This window comes from Lupinus angustifolius, chromosome LG12, assembly GCF_001865875.1.
Source record: "Lupinus angustifolius cultivar Tanjil chromosome LG12, LupAngTanjil_v1.0, whole genome shotgun sequence".
In the NCBI taxonomy this organism is placed as follows: Eukaryota; Viridiplantae; Streptophyta; class Magnoliopsida; order Fabales; family Fabaceae; genus Lupinus; species Lupinus angustifolius.
Window position 1 is genome coordinate 15,506,363 of NC_032020.1, and position 19,664 is coordinate 15,526,026.

Below are 19,664 nucleotides of genomic sequence, written 5' to 3' on the forward strand. Positions count from 1 at the left end.
CAAACAACCGCAAACCACAACATTCTCCAAACTTGTGCGCCTCTACATCTTTCAAGAGAACCATGAAGATTGAAGAACTCAAGAATTGTTGAAGGGAAAGTAATTGGAGTTTGTAACCAAGAGTAAAAACCTTTCCACACACTTGAAACAAACTCGCAAGATATGAATAAGTGATAAAATGAGTCGACATGATTTTTGCATAAAGTGCATATCAAATCATCTGCCCTCACTATAATATTCCTCTTAAACAACTTATCCTTTGTCGGAAGCCTTCTTCTGAGGAGTTTCCAGACAAAACAACAGATATTTGAAGGCACACAATTAATCCAACATTTTTTTAAAACTTTACCTAAAGGAGATTGATGTTGATTCACCTGAGCCAAGTAAGTAGATTTAACCAAATAGACCCCTGAGGCATCTAGCCCCCACCTCCATCTATCCAACATCTCCCTTTTGCATGAATGGTTCCGAATCAAGACATACAAGCTGCTAGCAATGTACTCTTCTCTACCAAACAATGGTCTTCTCCAAGGAATTTCCCAAGACCACACATCATCCTTCCAATAGTCATAATCTCCTACCCGAGCAAGCTTGTTCCTAGCTAGATTAAATAATCAAGGAAAAACCTCTCTAAGGCTCTGATTACCCACCCAAACATCTTGCCAAAAAAGAGTTTGAAGACCATTACCAATTTCCCTCCAAATATTATTGACGAACCAACCATCTGTATCGCCTATAGGAGAGCCAACTTTACCTAAATCCTTCCACCATCTCGAAGCATTGTTTTTACTATTCGAAGACCAATCAGGACCATACTTTAAAGGAATTACCTTCACCCAAAAAGCCTCGTCGTCATGCAATCTACGCCATCTCCATTTCTCCAACAGATTTTATCCCTACTTTGAAGTATACATGTTAGTCATATTGTCTCTGATTCTATTGATAATACAAATTTTAGTTAGGAGGATAGGGGAAAATATATAAATTTTGACGATAAGAGGTGATATATGAAGAGATCGTTGTGATATGTGAGTTGGAATCGATAAGTCAGAGCCTTGAATTCATGAGAATCTTCACTGGAATATAATACAAAGATTGCAGCAATGGTTGCATATAGTATTACCTTATTAAGGAGATGTGCAGCTTGAATTCATGAGAATTTGCATAATCAGTAGAAGATTTGTTTCTGGTAATTGGAATTTATTTATTTCTCTCTTTGTAAAAAAAGAAACTGTTTTGATGACATCTCTGCAGACTATTGCATATCCATTACAAGTAGAAAAAGGATAAGTAAAGGCTACACCTTTACAATAAAAAATAGAACTCTAACTTCCATGTTAGTTTGTTTAGACATTACTCGGTTGATTTAAGAATGAATGTTGATTACTTCATATTTAGATATAGTTCCATTTTGTACATTACTTGTTGCAACTTCATAGTGCTCTAAACTTGAACTAGTCTTTCACATTGAAGGATGCAAACATATGAATTGCCATTTCATATTTGGTTCAGCATCCCCGTTTCCGTTGAACAAGGCTTGTAAATAAATAAAGTAATAAACCAGCCAACCAACATTCTTTCAAAACTAATCTTGATATTTCTATAATTTATGGTGAATCTGTTCTTTGGAATAATTGATATCTCTATTCCGATTTTCTCCTCTAAATGAACTTTAACCTTTTTCTGACTGCATGAAATGATATCCTGTATCTTTATTGCATTTTATTACATTCTTTTGGTATCCCGGGGTGTCCCGGTCTTTATCCTACTCTTATATTAGACAAAGGATGCATTTGAAAATATAAGAGAACAAGGATAAATATAATGTCCTTATTACCTCTTTACTTGCGAAGGTAAGAATGTGTACATCTACCTCCCCAGACCTCACTAGGTGGAGCCTCGTGCATTGGGCCCCCTTTTTCAGAGGGTGTTATGCATTCTATTTGCAAGTGTTTCTATTCCGTTGTTTTCTTAAACAATTTACCTTTTCCATGTTTAGTTCATAGGGGCAACAATGGGGTCTGCAGAATTACAGATACAAACTGATAATGGTCTAATCGGCATGCCAAGCAACGTGTGTTGTGTCGTTGTGGAGTATCTTCCTGGAGGTACACTGAAAACTTTCCTAATAAAGAACAGGAAGAGGAAGTTAGCCTTTAAGGTTGTCATCCAGCTTGCGGTTGATCTTGCTAGAGGGTATCTATCTACTTCAATTGTGGTTTAGCGAGTTGAGAACAATAACTGTCTCGTAATTTATATACATAACTGCTGAACTATAATTTACATGGTTTTGCAGGCTGAGCTATCTTCACTCTCAGAAGATTGTCCATAGAGATGTAAAGACAGAAAACATGCTGTTGGATAAGTCACGCACAGTTAAAATTGCTGATTTTGGGGTTGCCCGTGTTGAGGCATCAAATCCTAATGATATGACCGGGGAGACTGGTACTCTTGGTTACATGGCCCCAGAGGTGTGTTATCAGTACCCTTTAAAATCGTTGAAAATTTTGAGATTATCGTACTAGCGCAGAGGTGATCTTATGTGGCAACAAATAGTATGTGAATAAGAAAAGAAAAAGATGAGATGCAACATGGAAGTTTTAAATTTGATCAAAGAAAAAGCTTAAGTAACTGACAAATGATTATTTATTTATCCAACAGGTTCTAAATGGAAATCCCTATAACAGGAAATGTGATGTGTATAGTTTTGGTATCTGTTTATGGGAAACATATTGTTGTGACATGCCATATCCTGACTTGAGTTTCTCGGAAATTACTTCAGCCGTTGTTCGCCAGGTATATTACTTACTATATTTGCTTCTGGGAAGTGCATGTTTGTCACTGAATTCTTCAGTTTCAATGAACCTGTCATAATGATTTTATTATATATTTTTGTTGGAATTTCAGAATCTGAGACCCGAAATACCAAGATGTTGTCCAAGTTCTCTAGCAAATGTAATGAAGAAATGCTGGGATGCCAGTCCCGATAAGCGCCCGGAGATGGATGAGGTAGTTTCCATGCTGGAGGCCATTGACACATCCAAAGGTGGAGGTATGATCCCTCCAGATCAGCAGGACGGTTGTCTTTGCTTCCGCAGGCGTAGAGGGCCTTGAGGTTTTTATTCTTTATTCCAGCAAAAAATTTATTGGGACATTGTCATTTTTCACTAGCATTTGAAGAATCAATATTGTATGCATTGGTGAGAAAGAAAATATGATACCAATATGAGAGCAATACATAGTAGTTTCGGGTATATGTAGGAGGAGCTGGTAACATGTCATTGAATGACTTGAATATGTAAAGCTATACCCCTGATTTTCTTTTACTCTTACCTTTTTTTGTTCCTTCCCCTTGGTTTGGGTTATGTGTATTAATTTCAGCTTGGCAATGTTGCTGGATTGGCCTTGTACCAAGAACCTAGCAGGATCTTCAATATACTGCTATAAACTTCCCATTATAATTGATGTGATTACATTGGATCCATGTGTTTGGTATTGTAATATCTACTCTTTAACTATGTTCATTTGAAAACTAGTTATATTTTCCAGAAGTGGTGCTGGAGCTGTATGATGTTTGACTGGTTTACTTGGTTCAACTTAGCATCAATATAGAATGGAGTCCATGTTTCACAATTTACATAATTCTTCTATAGTTACTTTCATTCATAAAAAAATATTAATCTACTATCCGAATGATGATTGAAGTGTAATAACAAAAGTACACTTGAATGATGAATGATATACATCGGATCATACACCATAAAATATTCTATGATAAGAGGGGGGAAATCAATGTGCAATTTTGGTATTAGCACAAATTGTTAAATTTTGGTATTAGCACAAATTGTTAGTATACTTCAATGTCAATCTGTTGTAGTTAGTATTGCTGATTAGTATTTTTGTTTTTTGTTTTTGAAAAGTTGCATTTAACTGTTAAACAGTTGGAAAGAGGAAATTTGTGTTGATATATTTATTGCAAATCGTATTATTAAGTTTATTAGAGAATTTGATTCTGAGGGGAAGAAGGAAAATAAGCGGTTTGAGATGTTATCAAAATTCCAAGTTTTTTTACTTTCCTTCATTACTCTAAAAAATCAACTAAAAACACACTCTTAGAGACAAAAAAGAAACATGTCATTAATAAACAAAAGTGCCTCAGAAAAACTCATGTATCTTGTTCAAAATGGATCATAGAAAATTACACCGTGTCTATAAAATAGATAATAATTAAAAGATAAAACAAGTACACTACATTAATTACATAGCCAAAAAAATATAGATCCTCAGGACTTTTTAAAATTTTCATTCTTTTCTAACTTTATCATCTCCCTATGTTTGACGGAAGACATATATATTGAACTCATAAACCAAAATTGTATTGAATACTTACTTTGCCATTCAGACACTTGGAAAGGGTACCAAATAATGAGGCTTTAAATTCAGATACATTATTGCATTTCTATGGCATTATCCTGCACATGAAAGAAATTACAAGATATGAGAAAAAACCATTAACACAACAAAATCATAGTATACTCTAATGAGTACTGATTATAGAAAAAAATCCTTAGTTTTTACACACAGTAGTTTTTACTAGTATGGAAAGAGAGAAAATTATACTGTTGTTGGAGTTTGCCCCATATAGTTATATTTTATGCATCATAGCTCTATCAACTAGGATAACAAATTAAAATGAGAGACAAAACATATAGCAACGAAATATGGTCAAAATTAGTATTAAGAAAAACTAAGGAATGAAAATAATATGAAATTTTGAACATTTTTTTATAATAACAATAATTAAAGCGTTAGTTTTAATAGATAAAGTAAAAAGGTAGTAAAATAATTTTTTAGATTAATAAAACGCAAATCGCATTTAGAGGTAATTAATATATCAAATTAATAAAAAAATGATAAAGTTAAAAAATAAATAGCAGAGAATAGTAAAAAATACATATAGGCATATTTGATCCATCTCAATCATTTTGGAGGAAAATGAATTATTCTTCATATAGCACACTTTCTTGATAAAGAAACATCCTTCTTTCACATCGTAACAAATATGGGAGAATGTGATATTTCACATAAGTGTATGGTGTGTGCTTCATTTGCCACCCATATTAATTAATAAAAATCTAACACATGGACCAATATACTTTATGGTACAATATGTGATCCCAATGAATATAGGTCAACACAACAAACCAAATTAAGTCATATAAGATATCACCATAATTTTTCTTTTAATTGTAAGAAAGAAGAAAGAAAAAATTCAACATAGAAGCAGAAATCATACCCTAACACGAGCTGGGGTTTCTTCATCCCAATTTGTTGTTCTGTAGTACATGGCATAGAGAACAAGTTGAGCAATTGCAGCAATTGTTCCCAATCCATTTGGAATCTAACATTCAAATGTTTAATTAGCAAACATCATCAACTAAATTTGTCATTCATTTCTAGTAAACAAAGTAATTAATCTCTTTCGGGGTATGTAGTTGCCCCCTTTAACTAATATCGCTCAAATGAATCATACATTTAACTTTTTGATCTATATGTAAATTCAATACAATCTTACACCAATAAATCAAAGTCTTGTTGAAATATAGATTCATAAGATAAACAAGAAATATAACGATACATTACCACGATGAATGGATCCCATTTAAGGAGTGCATAAATAACCCAGATGACTCCATTGCAAAAGTTAGCCAATGAAAGCAAGAAAGGCATGTACTTTACACTCTTCGATTGAATAACTCGACGCTGTATAAAGTAATTGAGAAATAAAGATAATATCGAGTACAATATTAAAACAACAATACTACATTGAAAAGAACAAATATACATTTACTTACTATAACAGTCAATGGTGACAAATACATAGCAACATTGAAGATTATGCATATAACTCCAACAATTGTCTTTCTTCTATTGATAGTATCAACAAAGTACAAGACACAAAACACCACTATGAACATGAAGATGATTTCGCATGCAATAATCAGGATGATCCTTCTCTGAATTTTGTTAATTTCAGCCAAAAAACATTAGAGTAATATATTAATTAAGTTAGAAGAATCAATAAAAATAAACTATATATATATAGTTTTGAGATGTTTCTCACACGCTTAGGCCATGTTGAGTATACAAAGAAGATGAGAGTGTAGACGATCTCCATTACTAAGCCAATGGAATTGATTGTGAGGACAAGAACATTATGTTTACTCACAAAGGGTAATCCATAAAATGTCCACATTGCACAATTGAGTACAGTTGTTACATATGGATCTGGCTTGAAATCTAGCACTGATTTTGCCTTTATTATTTTCATAAATGTGGGTCTGCAAATTATGAACATTTTGTTATTGTCAATGTTAATCTATAATCTATCTATTTATAAGAATAGAGAGAGGGGGATTTACGCTGGAGCTATGAATAAACCAAAAGAGATGATATTTCCTGCAAATAAAATAATAAAACATATGTTAGCTTATATTAAATGGCATGGTTAGTTTTTAGCTTATATTAATCAAATTATTCCAATGTCTGTTTTTCTTCTTCTTTGTAATTCTATTGAATTAGATTGGCTTATATTAAAAAAATTAAAAGAAAATCACATGGTGTTAAATTTAACCACTATGTATGTGTGTAACATGGAATTTGAGAAAGAAAGATGGAACAACACAGAGAATGCAATAAAGTTTTCAAGGACCAACCAATTACTCCAATGACTGTTCTTATTGTGTCAGTGTTAGGCATGGTTGTAGTAAATATAAGATGAAACTCAAGAAAGATGGTGAAAAGTGAAAACTAATAAAGAAGAAAGTAGTACTAAATGAAATTTATTTATTAATTAAATTTTTAATATTTGTACTTCGTTATGTGCTAAATATAGGTATCAAAACACTTCACTGATTATATGGGTTTGTATTGTGTGTCCTTAATTCTTAACCACGAAATTGTTTTGAAGTATTGACTAGTGAATTTGCGTGATAACCACAACACTTTCTCTTTCTACGGAACCATGTAACAGACTCCAGTCACTGTTCCTATAAGCCACAAACATGGCACCAGCGACCATACTCATTGCAGTTATTAAGTTTGTGATGCTAATTAAAGTTAGAACTTATAGCAAAATAAACTATTGATTTATTATCAAAATTCAATGGTGATGATCAAAGTTGTGTATTGACAATTTTATCCCGCCCTTACTTTCAACTCCATCCATTCTTATTTATGTTGGTTATTTGAACATTATATCTTCTTCATTTGAATCTAAAGGTCTACTTGAGGAATTCAATTAAATCAACAAATATTAGGCATATATGATTCATAATCGTGGTTCATTTAAGAGAAAGAAAATTAAAATAAAAGGTTTTAGAATCATCAAATATAACTATTAAGTTTTCCTTTATTTCTTTTTACAAGTATTACAAAAAATAAAGAAAATAATAATATACGAAGAGTTGTTGTATAATTTCACACCAATTTAATTGATAACAGTATAATGACGTATTCAAAAATATTTCCAATCCAAGCTAAAATCTAACTTATTGAAATTAACTCGCTGGGTAAAAAATATGGAGCCAATTTCACAAATCCAAAAATTTACCAAGAGAAACTAATGCTACCTTACCTACACAATAAAGTATTTGTATGTATTCACATGAAACCACAAAAGAAACTAAGTCTTCAAACCCTCTCATCAAAGCAAAGTTGAGTGGCTCGTTCCTGTGGAACTGAGGATCCCTTCAATGCACCAGAAGCTCTTGTTTCATTGAAATCATGCAGAACTTTGATAAGAAACCGTGCTTTTTTGGAAGCATGAGAAGTACCATCAGTTAGAAGTGAATAAAGCAAAGGCATCAATGTTGTGTCCTTAGAAAGAACACCAACTACATCAGAACCAAAATTAACACAAAGGGACAACAAAATTGAAGCACAATGTTCTTTCCCTGCATTAGATGTAACAGATTGCAACAACCCAGTGATTAACTGCAATGAATTAGTAGCTTTCAATATAGCATTTGCTCCATCCACTTTCTCAGCAAGCACAGCAAGAACAGCTAAAGATTCAGTTATAAGTTCATGTTTATCTGAGGAGGCCAAAATTGCAACAAGTGCAGGAACAGAACCTGATTGAATCACTCTGATATGATTGCTAGGATGCAAAAGAAGCCCGAAAATTGCAACCACTGCATTCTTTTTCCCATGGCTTGTTCCTTCCTTAACCAACTCTACTAAACCTGGAATCACTTCATGGTTTTCTCCTATTTCTTTTCTATATTCTTTTACTGAAGAAAGATAAAATATTATAGCTGCTGCAATTTGGCGAATTTCCAAAGTAACCCCTTTCTTGAGAGCCATAAGGATTGGTACTAAACCGCGATTTTCCATTATAATTCCTGGTCCCATGGCGTGCTTTGAGAGCTTCAACAAAGCAGATATTGCATTCTCTTGTGTTGATTTATCATTACTTCCCAAAAGATCAAGCAAAGGAGGGATAGTTCCAACTTCAATCAAGCACGCTCTATTGAAAATATTAGACCTTGCAAGCAAGCGAATTTCATATGCAGCTTTGTTCATTTGCTCCTCAGTTCCGAACACGAGTTTATGAGTGAGAAACCATGAAAGAAACTGTGTGGCATGCGCTGCAGCTGAACTACCTGGCACGATAGTCCTAGATATGTCGCGGCCTGAGATCGATAGAGAGACACCATTGTCCATACAGAACTGTTGGATAAGTCTTTTGAGACTTGTGTTAGGGACTAATTCTGTGTTTGTTAGCTTCTCCCCTGTTTTGGGGCATATCATGTTCCCTGCTTTGAGCCATTTTTTAATTGAGATTCGATCATAGGTTTGACCAGTTGAAACGGTTACTGGATCCATCATGAGTTCGAGGGAAATTGGACATCGAAAATCTTCGAGATTTATACATGTTATCATCATCTCTGTGCTGCACCTTGAAGGTGATTGACCAGTGTTGAAAAAATCTAGTTTTTCGAATATGACTACCCTAGAGTAGTTCATGAACCCCATCAAGCTGCTTAATAACGGAACCTCTCGCTCATCACAATCAAACTCAATTTCATCTTCCAAGACTTTGATCTCTTTGTTACAATCAGACCATGTTTTGATTTCGAGGTATTTAAGAATTTCCTGCATGGTTTTCACGTCGGGTTCGATTCCCTTTTCAAACTGTCGCAAAACTGAATCAAGTTTTCTACTTTCACGTTCATCGTTAGGGTCAAGTTCCATCTTAGCTTTCCTCGCTTGCTTTGCTACTAACTCTACTAACTCTTTAACATCGTCACAAACCTCGATTCTATTGAGAGGTAAAACATCAAGGGCAATGGAAGAAGCACGAATAAGTGACCTGAATTGAGAAGCAACGTGGTTGGACTTCGCTAGCAGCAAGAGTCGTGCACCTTCACGGGTACAATCTTGCATCAAAAAATGGATTTTTTGGCACGTGAAGTGAAGTTCTGAAAAAGAGAGGATTATGGAGTTAGGTAGAAAAAGGCGACGATTTTGAATTTCGTGGAGAAATATGAGGATGATATTAACTTGGCGTATTGTTTCTCTTGCGTTTCGTTTTTGGGTTTGGAAGAAGTTGTGTTCAAAGTCGCATATGTTTTGTGAGAGAATGATGAGAGAAGCGAGAAGGGTTGCCGGAGATATATCTTCGCATGGGTGCACCGCCGTGTATGATAGAATGCGCCGGCGGCTTTGATCGGAATTTGTATGAGTCATTGAGGCAAATAATGGATGAAGTGAAGAAAAGAAAGCGTAGGGTTTTACAAGGAACTCTATCTTTGGGAGTTGATAAGTCCAAGTATTTATTATAGTTATTATAGGAAAGATGGATTGTGTTATTATAGTGATGATTGGATGGGCTTAGGGACACGTGGAAGTTTCTGAGGATTGTGATTGGTGTTCGTTGAAGTAGGGAGGGATTTAGGGAGATGAAAGGTTTGTTTTTCTCTTTCTTTTTATGTCAAAATTATTATTTTATTATAATTAAAAATGATAAATGTATTAATAAAATTTGGTCTAGTTATATCTAAAATGATTAAAATGTTAAAAATATAATTCTTTAAATCGATAATTATTGAGATAAGTAGTCTACATTTGATAAAAATAATAACCTTATTAGAAATAATTATTTTTCACTATTACATGATCATTAGTAGAACATTAGTCAGTGTAGTATTAATTAAATTACTAGTAAAATATGTCATCTAATCTAGTCATTAATAATTGTATTATAGATTTTTGACTATTGAATAATTATTTTTCACTATTATAGATTTTTATCGTAACATATTATGTATTTAAATATTGAAATTGTTCCCATTTATCCTATATTATTTGAAATATCTGGGTTCACTTGGTACCAACATGAAGAGCCAAAAAAATTAAGTTATGATGTATTCAGTATCTTGTTTTTTTATATTTAAAGAAGGAAACTCCATTTCAAAGGGACACGTGGTTAGTTGATTGAACTCCTTTTATAATTTAAAATAAAGAAATTCATTTGATTTTGGTGGGTCTGTTAGTTTGGGATTGAGACTGAGGAAGGTAACGACGTGAGTGGATTTGGATTTTGCCTTTGAATTGGAGGAAGGCACAACGAGTTTGATATCAATGGCAGGGCCCCTAATAAACCGACATAAGCTGATTAATTGGATGTGGCCACGTGCTTAGGGAGCTTCAACTTGAACGCAACCACTTCATGACCTTCTTACTTCATATCAAGGGACTTTAATTTTGATACCTCCTTATTTATTTAGTTAATTATTATTTGTAACAATTTTTATTATATAATAAAGAGGAAATTTTTTATGCAGTAACAGTATAAATATATAAATATTTAATAATCAAATAAGCATTCCCTCTTTAAAATAGGTAATACAAATCTTATTATACTTTATAATAAATTGTTAGGCTAAGTGATATTTGAGTATAAGAGAACTTTACCCTTTCTAGACTTCTACATTTAACACTTTTGTTGTTTTATTCAAAATTTCAAATTATGGATATCGACATGGTCAAACATAAATCAAATAGGTTATCTCATGGACTAAAAATATCTGATTACCCAATTTCCGTATAATTTCCCTCTGCTCATTTTATTTGTGATATGTGGTCATGAATCCATGCAATGGCTTATTGAATTATTTCATTTCATGTTATTGACGGAAAAAGCAATACGCTTGACGTGGACCAATGATATAATGCCCCATCTAACGCGTTTTTGGGTATGTGACAAGGAAAACTACAATACCCCTCGCGCGCGAATCCAAACGAATAATATAGATAGTGGAACCGTAGAAGTCTTTTGTAAACCAAGTTAAGTTTTTGATTCAAAACATAGAGAGAAAGACAACTTGTTATCAATTGTGTTTTATTCCCTGTCTCAAGTTTATTACATTTTTATATATAAATAAAAGAAAAAAAATTTAAAACAAAAATTAACAAAAAAGTATATTTTGATTGACTTGATACATGAAATGAGACATGTGATCAAGTCTCAACGTGTGCATTTGGAGCTCGCATGGTGAAAGCAACCATGAATAAGTGAATTTTAAGATGCTGGGTGATACAACATAATCTATAAATATAATATATAGTATATTATTATGTACATGAGATACTCAATCTTACAAAATGTATTTCATATAAGAGATTTTGTGGTAAAGTATTGAGATTAATCCCGTTCTATTTGGTGTCCCCAATCAATTAAAAAATTTAATTTAATTAAAAAGAAATATTATAATAACATAAATTAATATTTTCACATTATTTTATATAATTTGGTTGGCTAGGTACATGAGAATAGAATTATCTTGGGACAAAGATTCTTTTACAAAGTATTGTACCATAACCACGGAATTTTAAAACATTATTTTATTTTCCAAACTATAAGAAATGTAATTTTGTAGAAAATTTGGTGGGGCACATGTCCAACTATAGAGAATGTCGACCAATGCCCCACGAATGACGCATGACATAAGGTAATAATAGTAGAGTGAAATACACAGAAATGACATAAATTTGCCTCTCCTAATTTCTTAAAGTACTCATGTGTTTTTTTGTGAGATACACAGAAATGTCATAAATTTACCAGAATATGCAGTTTGATTGTAAATGTTTTTGTCTGCTTTCGTATGAACTGCTCCAATGCGAGATAGGTAATAATAGAAACATTTTAATATATGATTTTGGTATCATTTCTCCTTTAATAACTTCCCCAACCATAAAATTCCTTTTGCATGCCTTAAGAAATCAGTATATTATTCGTGCTTCAAAATTGGAAAATGACTAACGCGTAATACGCAACATCATTGTTATGGTCGTGTCTCTAATCTACACACTGATTACAATTGTTATTAAACATTGCTTTAAGCTACGTTTCTTGTATTGCCACGATGACACCAAAGTGGATTATTATAAGGAGAAACTGCTAAAATACAACTATTATTTCACACTTATCTACTTAGCCATAGCTTTTAAATTTAAGACTTGCAAGGATGACTTGGTCCAACTAAATTAAAGGTTTCACACTGAGGAAATCAATGTTAAATATTGTCCTAACGGATTAAACTATAGTCAAATGATGTGATACATGAAATATATGAATGATTGCGAAAATAATTTAAGCATATTTTAAGTCATTTAGGGGTACCACTTATTACTATTTGGATAAATTTTATTTTGAAATTCTTCATATATTTTTGTAATTTTTCTCATGTTCCATATTGACACTTCATTTATCATTAAAATATTTAAGATTATTATAAATCCTAATAATGATACTCTAATTTCTAAAGAATAATTTTAGACACGAGAGACCTAAAAAAAGGTATTGAGAAAAAATATAAAGTAGAAGAAGTTGTCCACTAAGAAAATTTTCATTTTTCTTTTTACTTCAATATATTATCACATAGTGCTTTGGTTCTTTCATCTTATTTTATTGGGTTTGATAATCTTCCATCATAGATAGAGGACAGGGACGGTAGCTTGTCCCACAAACACAATGAGTCGGTACCAGAAAGCAGATATTTTGGTACATTCACTCCCTCAATTTTCACTAGCTGTTCCTAACTATGCCTTAAATCTTGTGTAAGAATAACAATGAAACATAAACTATATTTAATTTTTAATTGATATAATATATTTTTATTGAAATATAACAAGATTTGAGACATGTTTGAAACAAACATATACTTATCCCAATTTTGAAGGGTGTGTGGTGGAATAGAGGTAAGGTGATCTCTGTTCTGTGTGGTGGGGCCAATGTAAGAGTTTCACTGTACATTACTTTTTGTTTCATCTCTTTCATGTAAAAAAATTCTGATGCACCGTTTCTTTCTCAATAATCAATGGAGGTGTAATTTAAATTTAAAAACTATAGAATTTGTAAATAGCATATTGAAATGAGAGGGTTGAGCCTGAACTCCAATGAATTCGTTTTATCCTCTTCCTTAATTGCTAGAGTACTTCTGAGCTAACTAACTCTAGCTAACATAACAATATATTTAATTTAAATAGCTACGTGAGAGACTTAGAATTTAAACTTTTCATTGAGTTCCAACCAAAGCTAAGCAAGGCAATTCACACTCCATAATTACAAATAGACTATTGTGCCTCATCACTGTTTATTATTGAAAGCACAAGGAACAAAGTTTAGCTTATTTAATTAAAGCCACGGGGGATTCTTCAAGTGCTCAACAGCAGCTTTCACTTTGAAGGTGGTTTTGAAGACTCAGATAATTTTCTCTCTGCCTATTTCACTCATCTTGTATCTTCCAAATGGAATCCACCATACAGTTCCAACTCCCAGTGCCCGCATCAAGGTGTTTGCTGTGTGCACGTTCCTAGAGTATAAAGTATCACACACATTATTTTATAATTTATTATAACATTTTGTAAAATAATAACAATATATATCTCCCTTCTCTCTTTCTTTTGACTGAAAACAACCAATAATTATTTTTATTTAAGAACAAAAGTCAGATAAAATAAGAATATTCTTATTCAATTAAGAATAACATTAATAACAACCATCATGATTAGTCTTAATGAATACACTTGCAGCAAGACCATAAAGTGTTCCGTTTGCCCTTCTTATTACTCCATCAAAATCCCTAGAGCAACTATAAATATATATATATATAAGTATAAATATATAAATATTTAATAATCAAATAAGCATTCCCTCTTTAAAATAGGTAATACAAATCTTATTATACTTTATAATAAATTGTTAGGCTAAGTGATATTTGAGTATAAGAGAACTTTACCCTTTCTAGACTTCTACATTTAACACTTTTGTTGTTTTATTCAAAATTTCAAATTATGGATATCGACATGGTCAAACATAAATCAAATAGGTTATCTCATGGACTAAAAATATCTGATTACCCAATTTCCGTATAATTTCCCTCTGCTCATTTTATTTGTGATATGTGGTCATGAATCCATGCAATGGCTTATTGAATTATTTCATTTCATGTTATTGACGGAAAAAGCAATACGCTTGACGTGGACCAATGATATAATGCCCCATCTAACGCGTTTTTGGGTATGTGACAAGGAAAACTACAATACCCCTCGCGCGCGAATCCAAACGAATAATATAGATAGTGGAACCGTAGAAGTCTTTTGTAAACCAAGTTAAGTTTTTGATTCAAAACATAGAGAGAAAGACAACTTGTTATCAATTGTGTTTTATTCCCTGTCTCAAGTTTATTACATTTTTATATATAAATAAAAGAAAAAAAATTTAAAACAAAAATTAACAAAAAAGTATATTTTGATTGACTTGATACATGAAATGAGACATGTGATCAAGTCTCAACGTGTGCATTTGGAGCTCGCATGGTGAAAGCAACCATGAATAAGTGAATTTTAAGATGCTGGGTGATACAACATAATCTATAAATATAATATATAGTATATTATTATGTACATGAGATACTCAATCTTACAAAATGTATTTCATATAAGAGATTTTGTGGTAAAGTATTGAGATTAATCCCGTTCTATTTGGTGTCCCCAATCAATTAAAAAATTTAATTTAATTAAAAAGAAATATTATAATAACATAAATTAATATTTTCACATTATTTTATATAATTTGGTTGGCTAGGTACATGAGAATAGAATTATCTTGGGACAAAGATTCTTTTACAAAGTATTGTACCATAACCACGGAATTTTAAAACATTATTTTATTTTCCAAACTATAAGAAATGTAATTTTGTAGAAAATTTGGTGGGGCACATGTCCAACTATAGAGAATGTCGACCAATGCCCCACGAATGACGCATGACATAAGGTAATAATAGTAGAGTGAAATACACAGAAATGACATAAATTTGCCTCTCCTAATTTCTTAAAGTACTCATGTGTTTTTTTGTGAGATACACAGAAATGTCATAAATTTACCAGAATATGCAGTTTGATTGTAAATGTTTTTGTCTGCTTTCGTATGAACTGCTCCAATGCGAGATAGGTAATAATAGAAACATTTTAATATATGATTTTGGTATCATTTCTCCTTTAATAACTTCCCCAACCATAAAATTCCTTTTGCATGCCTTAAGAAATCAGTATATTATTCGTGCTTCAAAATTGGAAAATGACTAACGCGTAATACGCAACATCATTGTTATGGTCGTGTCTCTAATCTACACACTGATTACAATTGTTATTAAACATTGCTTTAAGCTACGTTTCTTGTATTGCCACGATGACACCAAAGTGGATTATTATAAGGAGAAACTGCTAAAATACAACTATTATTTCACACTTATCTACTTAGCCATAGCTTTTAAATTTAAGACTTGCAAGGATGACTTGGTCCAACTAAATTAAAGGTTTCACACTGAGGAAATCAATGTTAAATATTGTCCTAACGGATTAAACTATAGTCAAATGATGTGATACATGAAATATATGAATGATTGCGAAAATAATTTAAGCATATTTTAAGTCATTTAGGGGTACCACTTATTACTATTTGGATAAATTTTATTTTGAAATTCTTCATATATTTTTGTAATTTTTCTCATGTTCCATATTGACACTTCATTTATCATTAAAATATTTAAGATTATTATAAATCCTAATAATGATACTCTAATTTCTAAAGAATAATTTTAGACACGAGAGACCTAAAAAAAGGTATTGAGAAAAAATATAAAGTAGAAGAAGTTGTCCACTAAGAAAATTTTCATTTTTCTTTTTACTTCAATATATTATCACATAGTGCTTTGGTTCTTTCATCTTATTTTATTGGGTTTGATAATCTTCCATCATAGATAGAGGACAGGGACGGTAGCTTGTCCCACAAACACAATGAGTCGGTACCAGAAAGCAGATATTTTGGTACATTCACTCCCTCAATTTTCACTAGCTGTTCCTAACTATGCCTTAAATCTTGTGTAAGAATAACAATGAAACATAAACTATATTTAATTTTTAATTGATATAATATATTTTTATTGAAATATAACAAGATTTGAGACATGTTTGAAACAAACATATACTTATCCCAATTTTGAAGGGTGTGTGGTGGAATAGAGGTAAGGTGATCTCTGTTCTGTGTGGTGGGGCCAATGTAAGAGTTTCACTGTACATTACTTTTTGTTTCATCTCTTTCATGTAAAAAAATTCTGATGCACCGTTTCTTTCTCAATAATCAATGGAGGTGTAATTTAAATTTAAAAACTATAGAATTTGTAAATAGCATATTGAAATGAGAGGGTTGAGCCTGAACTCCAATGAATTCGTTTTATCCTCTTCCTTAATTGCTAGAGTACTTCTGAGCTAACTAACTCTAGCTAACATAACAATATATTTAATTTAAATAGCTACGTGAGAGACTTAGAATTTAAACTTTTCATTGAGTTCCAACCAAAGCTAAGCAAGGCAATTCACACTCCATAATTACAAATAGACTATTGTGCCTCATCACTGTTTATTATTGAAAGCACAAGGAACAAAGTTTAGCTTATTTAATTAAAGCCACGGGGGATTCTTCAAGTGCTCAACAGCAGCTTTCACTTTGAAGGTGGTTTTGAAGACTCAGATAATTTTCTCTCTGCCTATTTCACTCATCTTGTATCTTCCAAATGGAATCCACCATACAGTTCCAACTCCCAGTGCCCGCATCAAGGTGTTTGCTGTGTGCACGTTCCTAGAGTATAAAGTATCACACACATTATTTTATAATTTATTATAACATTTTGTAAAATAATAACAATATATATCTCCCTTCTCTCTTTCTTTTGACTGAAAACAACCAATAATTATTTTTATTTAAGAACAAAAGTCAGATAAAATAAGAATATTCTTATTCAATTAAGAATAACATTAATAACAACCATCATGATTAGTCTTAATGAATACACTTGCAGCAAGACCATAAAGTGTTCCGTTTGCCCTTCTTATTACTCCATCAAAATCCCTAGAGCAACTATAAATATATATATATATATATATATATATATATATATTACGACCATAGCTGTTTATTTCTTGTTCATGACTCAAAAAATAATATTATGGCTGTAGATGGGCTCATAATATCTGGTATTATTTCTTGAACATAATACCATAGTTTTTTATTTATTGGTCATGACTCATGAATTCAGTTTAGTCTGCCACTTCCATTTGCTAATTTCATGTAATTGGTTTGATGGGCACATTCTTATATAGCCTACACTTCCATTAACTAATGAAATTCCTCTAGTTCTTGTTGAACTCTATTGTGTGGTATACCGCATACCGAACTTGTTAGATATTCCTTTTTAATGCTTTTCTTTCTTTAATTTGAAACAAAATTTTATATATTTTTTATATAAACATTTGCTTTTCAAGAATGATTAGTTTTCTAAGGAAACATTATTAATTAGAGAAAAAAAATATTTACACTGAAAATATAATTTTTTTTACACTGTCATTATATCATTTATCGTTCATTTTCTATTATTAAAAAAAATAATTAAAATGAAGGGTAAATAATGTATTGACTGTGTATACTCAGTGCATAAATATTATACTATGTTAGTCAATACAGAACATACAATATAGAAATTATTTACAAGCTTTTATTTAAAAATATGTCACCCGTGCATGTAGTACTTCCATTATTCTCGCATGAATTAGGATACATCTATTCAAAGAGTAAATTTTTTAAATTTACTTTTTATTATAGTAATTAATTCTATGGATATATAATAATCTAAATTTACTCATTAATTAAAACCATTGAATTTTGTTAGAATTAATGACTAGAATGAAAAGTAAGTTTAAAAAAATTGATAAATTTAAAAAAGCAAAAGTTTTGGGGAGGAAGTATGAATAAAATAAATTTGTTTAGATGAAAGCTAAATTGGGCATGTATAGACAAAATTGGCAATTGCACATTGAATCTCATTCATACATACATACATACATGGTATAAAGCAAAAAGCATCGTAAATAGAGGGTGAAACGTGTTGTCGTTTAACGCTTTAATGGAAAAGTTCACCCTCCTTTCTTTGGGAAAGTAAAATTGGTAATAACTAAAACGACCTCACTTGGACTCCGAAGAAAGAAGAAGAAGCAGGAACCTCCATAATGGCATCATCTCGCGCCTTCACCATCTTCGTTCTCTTACTCATTGCACCCTTTCCTCAATTTCAAGGACAAGCAACAACTATACTTCACTTCAAATCATTCTCTCCTTTCTCAACAGCGCTCGAAACCCTCCAGAAACAACTAGGGTCTCTCATTTCATTTCTTTTTCTTTTCTTTCTTCCGCTTCTTTTTTATTTTATTTTAATACATCATCTCATATCTTTTTTTGGGTACATTATCTCATATCTATGTGTGACTAATGTGAAATGTTATCCCGAATTTTATCTAAATGTGAATAAACTGATTAATATTTAATTATTTATATTCATCAGGTATAGCTTCAAAAACATTGGTCTTCTTCGTCGTGCCGTGACACACGCTTCATTCTCCGAGGAGAACAACAAAGCTTTGAGCATTCTTGGTGCCAATGTCATTGAAGCATCTGTGTCCTTTCGCTCTCTTTCGAAAGACATTGATGTTTCTTCCAAAGAGCTGAACCATCAATTGTCTCAAATCTCCAATGTCGAATCTTCGTGTGCTGTGGATGGAATGCGGTTGGCCTTGCACAAGGTGGTTAGAGTTTCTCCAAAGACCAATTCCTCTGTTCCTGCTGTGGTATGCAGTGCGTTTCGAGCAATATTTGGTGCCGTTGCTATTGATGATGGCAAATCAGATGCTGCAGGCGACATTTTCTGGACCTTTCATCGTGGTCGTGAGCTTGGGAATGTACTACCTCTGTGATTGTGAGTTCAACCTCGGGTAATTTTCTGTTTGTGTTTGATGCTGAAAATACTACTTAATTAGTTACGTATAAACTGATTACTAGACTACTAGTTGTGAAGCAGTGGATGCTGCTATATGAAGATGCTTTAACTTAGGTGTTAATTGTTGGAGATATATAACTTCTATTTGTTTTTACATTTCCATCGCAATTTATACTTTTTGTATGCTGTGAACTTATGAAGTCATTTAGCTATTGCTAATTGTTTTGTTGTGCACTTGTCCTAGTTTTCTAACCTTGTTTTTGTCTGTTT

The 19,664-nt window shown here is 32.1% G+C and overlaps 4 protein-coding genes across 5 annotated transcripts in view; 2 read left to right on the forward strand and 2 right to left on the reverse strand.

The window, feature by feature from the left end:
- Nucleotides 1–3,535, forward strand: part of LOC109362437 (serine/threonine-protein kinase STY8-like) — a 6,091-nt gene extending 2,556 nt beyond the window's left edge. The window contains exons 4-7 of the mRNA XM_019608233.1: nucleotides 2,000–2,196; nucleotides 2,297–2,471; nucleotides 2,662–2,796; nucleotides 2,908–3,535. Of these exons, the coding sequence (XP_019463778.1) occupies nucleotides 2,000–2,196; nucleotides 2,297–2,471; nucleotides 2,662–2,796; nucleotides 2,908–3,114 (714 nt within the window). The 3' untranslated portion in view covers nucleotides 3,115–3,535. The remainder of the gene's footprint in view (nucleotides 1–1,999; nucleotides 2,197–2,296; nucleotides 2,472–2,661; nucleotides 2,797–2,907) is intronic.
- On the reverse strand, nucleotides 4,138–6,861 carry LOC109362026 (bidirectional sugar transporter SWEET5). 2 transcript variants are annotated; one of them, XM_019607600.1, is made up of 8 exons: nucleotides 6,717–6,861; nucleotides 6,423–6,459; nucleotides 6,125–6,341; nucleotides 5,856–6,017; nucleotides 5,644–5,763; nucleotides 5,297–5,401; nucleotides 4,448–4,472; nucleotides 4,138–4,406 (listed from the first exon to the last, which is right to left on the reverse strand). In XM_019607600.1, exons 1-7 carry the CDS (start codon nucleotides 6,757–6,759, stop codon nucleotides 4,449–4,451), a joined length of 708 nt encoding a protein of 235 aa, XP_019463145.1. In that variant the 5' UTR covers nucleotides 6,760–6,861; the 3' UTR covers nucleotides 4,138–4,406; nucleotide 4,448. The 2 variants fall into 2 exon arrangements, with proteins under 2 accessions (XP_019463145.1, XP_019463144.1); XM_019607599.1 differs by having other exon boundaries at nucleotides 4,138–4,472; nucleotides 6,717–6,860.
- Nucleotides 7,530–9,830, reverse strand: LOC109361511 (U-box domain-containing protein 18-like). Its single transcript, XM_019606981.1, has one exon. It carries the CDS (start codon nucleotides 9,751–9,753, stop codon nucleotides 7,693–7,695), a length of 2,061 nt encoding a protein of 686 aa, XP_019462526.1. The 5' UTR covers nucleotides 9,754–9,830; the 3' UTR covers nucleotides 7,530–7,692.
- On the forward strand, nucleotides 18,581–19,613 carry LOC109363034 (protein NUCLEAR FUSION DEFECTIVE 2). Its single transcript, XM_019609197.1, has 2 exons — nucleotides 18,581–18,776; nucleotides 18,963–19,613. Exons 1-2 carry the CDS (start codon nucleotides 18,631–18,633, stop codon nucleotides 19,369–19,371), a joined length of 555 nt encoding a protein of 184 aa, XP_019464742.1. The 5' UTR covers nucleotides 18,581–18,630; the 3' UTR covers nucleotides 19,372–19,613.

What these genes read in the sequence shown, in the direction of transcription:
- LOC109362026 (XM_019607600.1), bottom strand. Translation starts at nt 6,759, where the DNA reads ATGCCTAACACTGACACAATAAGAACAGTCATTGGAGTAATTG. An exon ending in GGTTTATTCATAGCTCCAGC is followed by an intron (nt 6,342 to 6,422) that starts GTAAATCCCCCT and finishes CATAATTTGCAG; the next exon opens with ACCCACATTTATGAAAATAA. An exon ending in TGTCACCATTGACTGTTATA is followed by an intron (nt 5,764 to 5,855) that starts GTAAGTAAATGT and finishes TACTTTATACAG; the next exon opens with CGTCGAGTTATTCAATCGAA.
- LOC109361511 (XM_019606981.1), bottom strand. Translation starts at nt 9,753, where the DNA reads ATGACTCATACAAATTCCGATCAAAGCCGCCGGCGCATTCTATCATAC.
- LOC109363034 (XM_019609197.1), top strand. Translation starts at nt 18,631, where the DNA reads ATGGCATCATCTCGCGCCTTCACCATCTTCGTTCTCTTACTCATTGCA. An exon ending in ACCCTCCAGAAACAACTAGG is followed by an intron (nt 18,777 to 18,962) that starts GTCTCTCATTTC and finishes TATATTCATCAG; the next exon opens with GTATAGCTTCAAAAACATTG.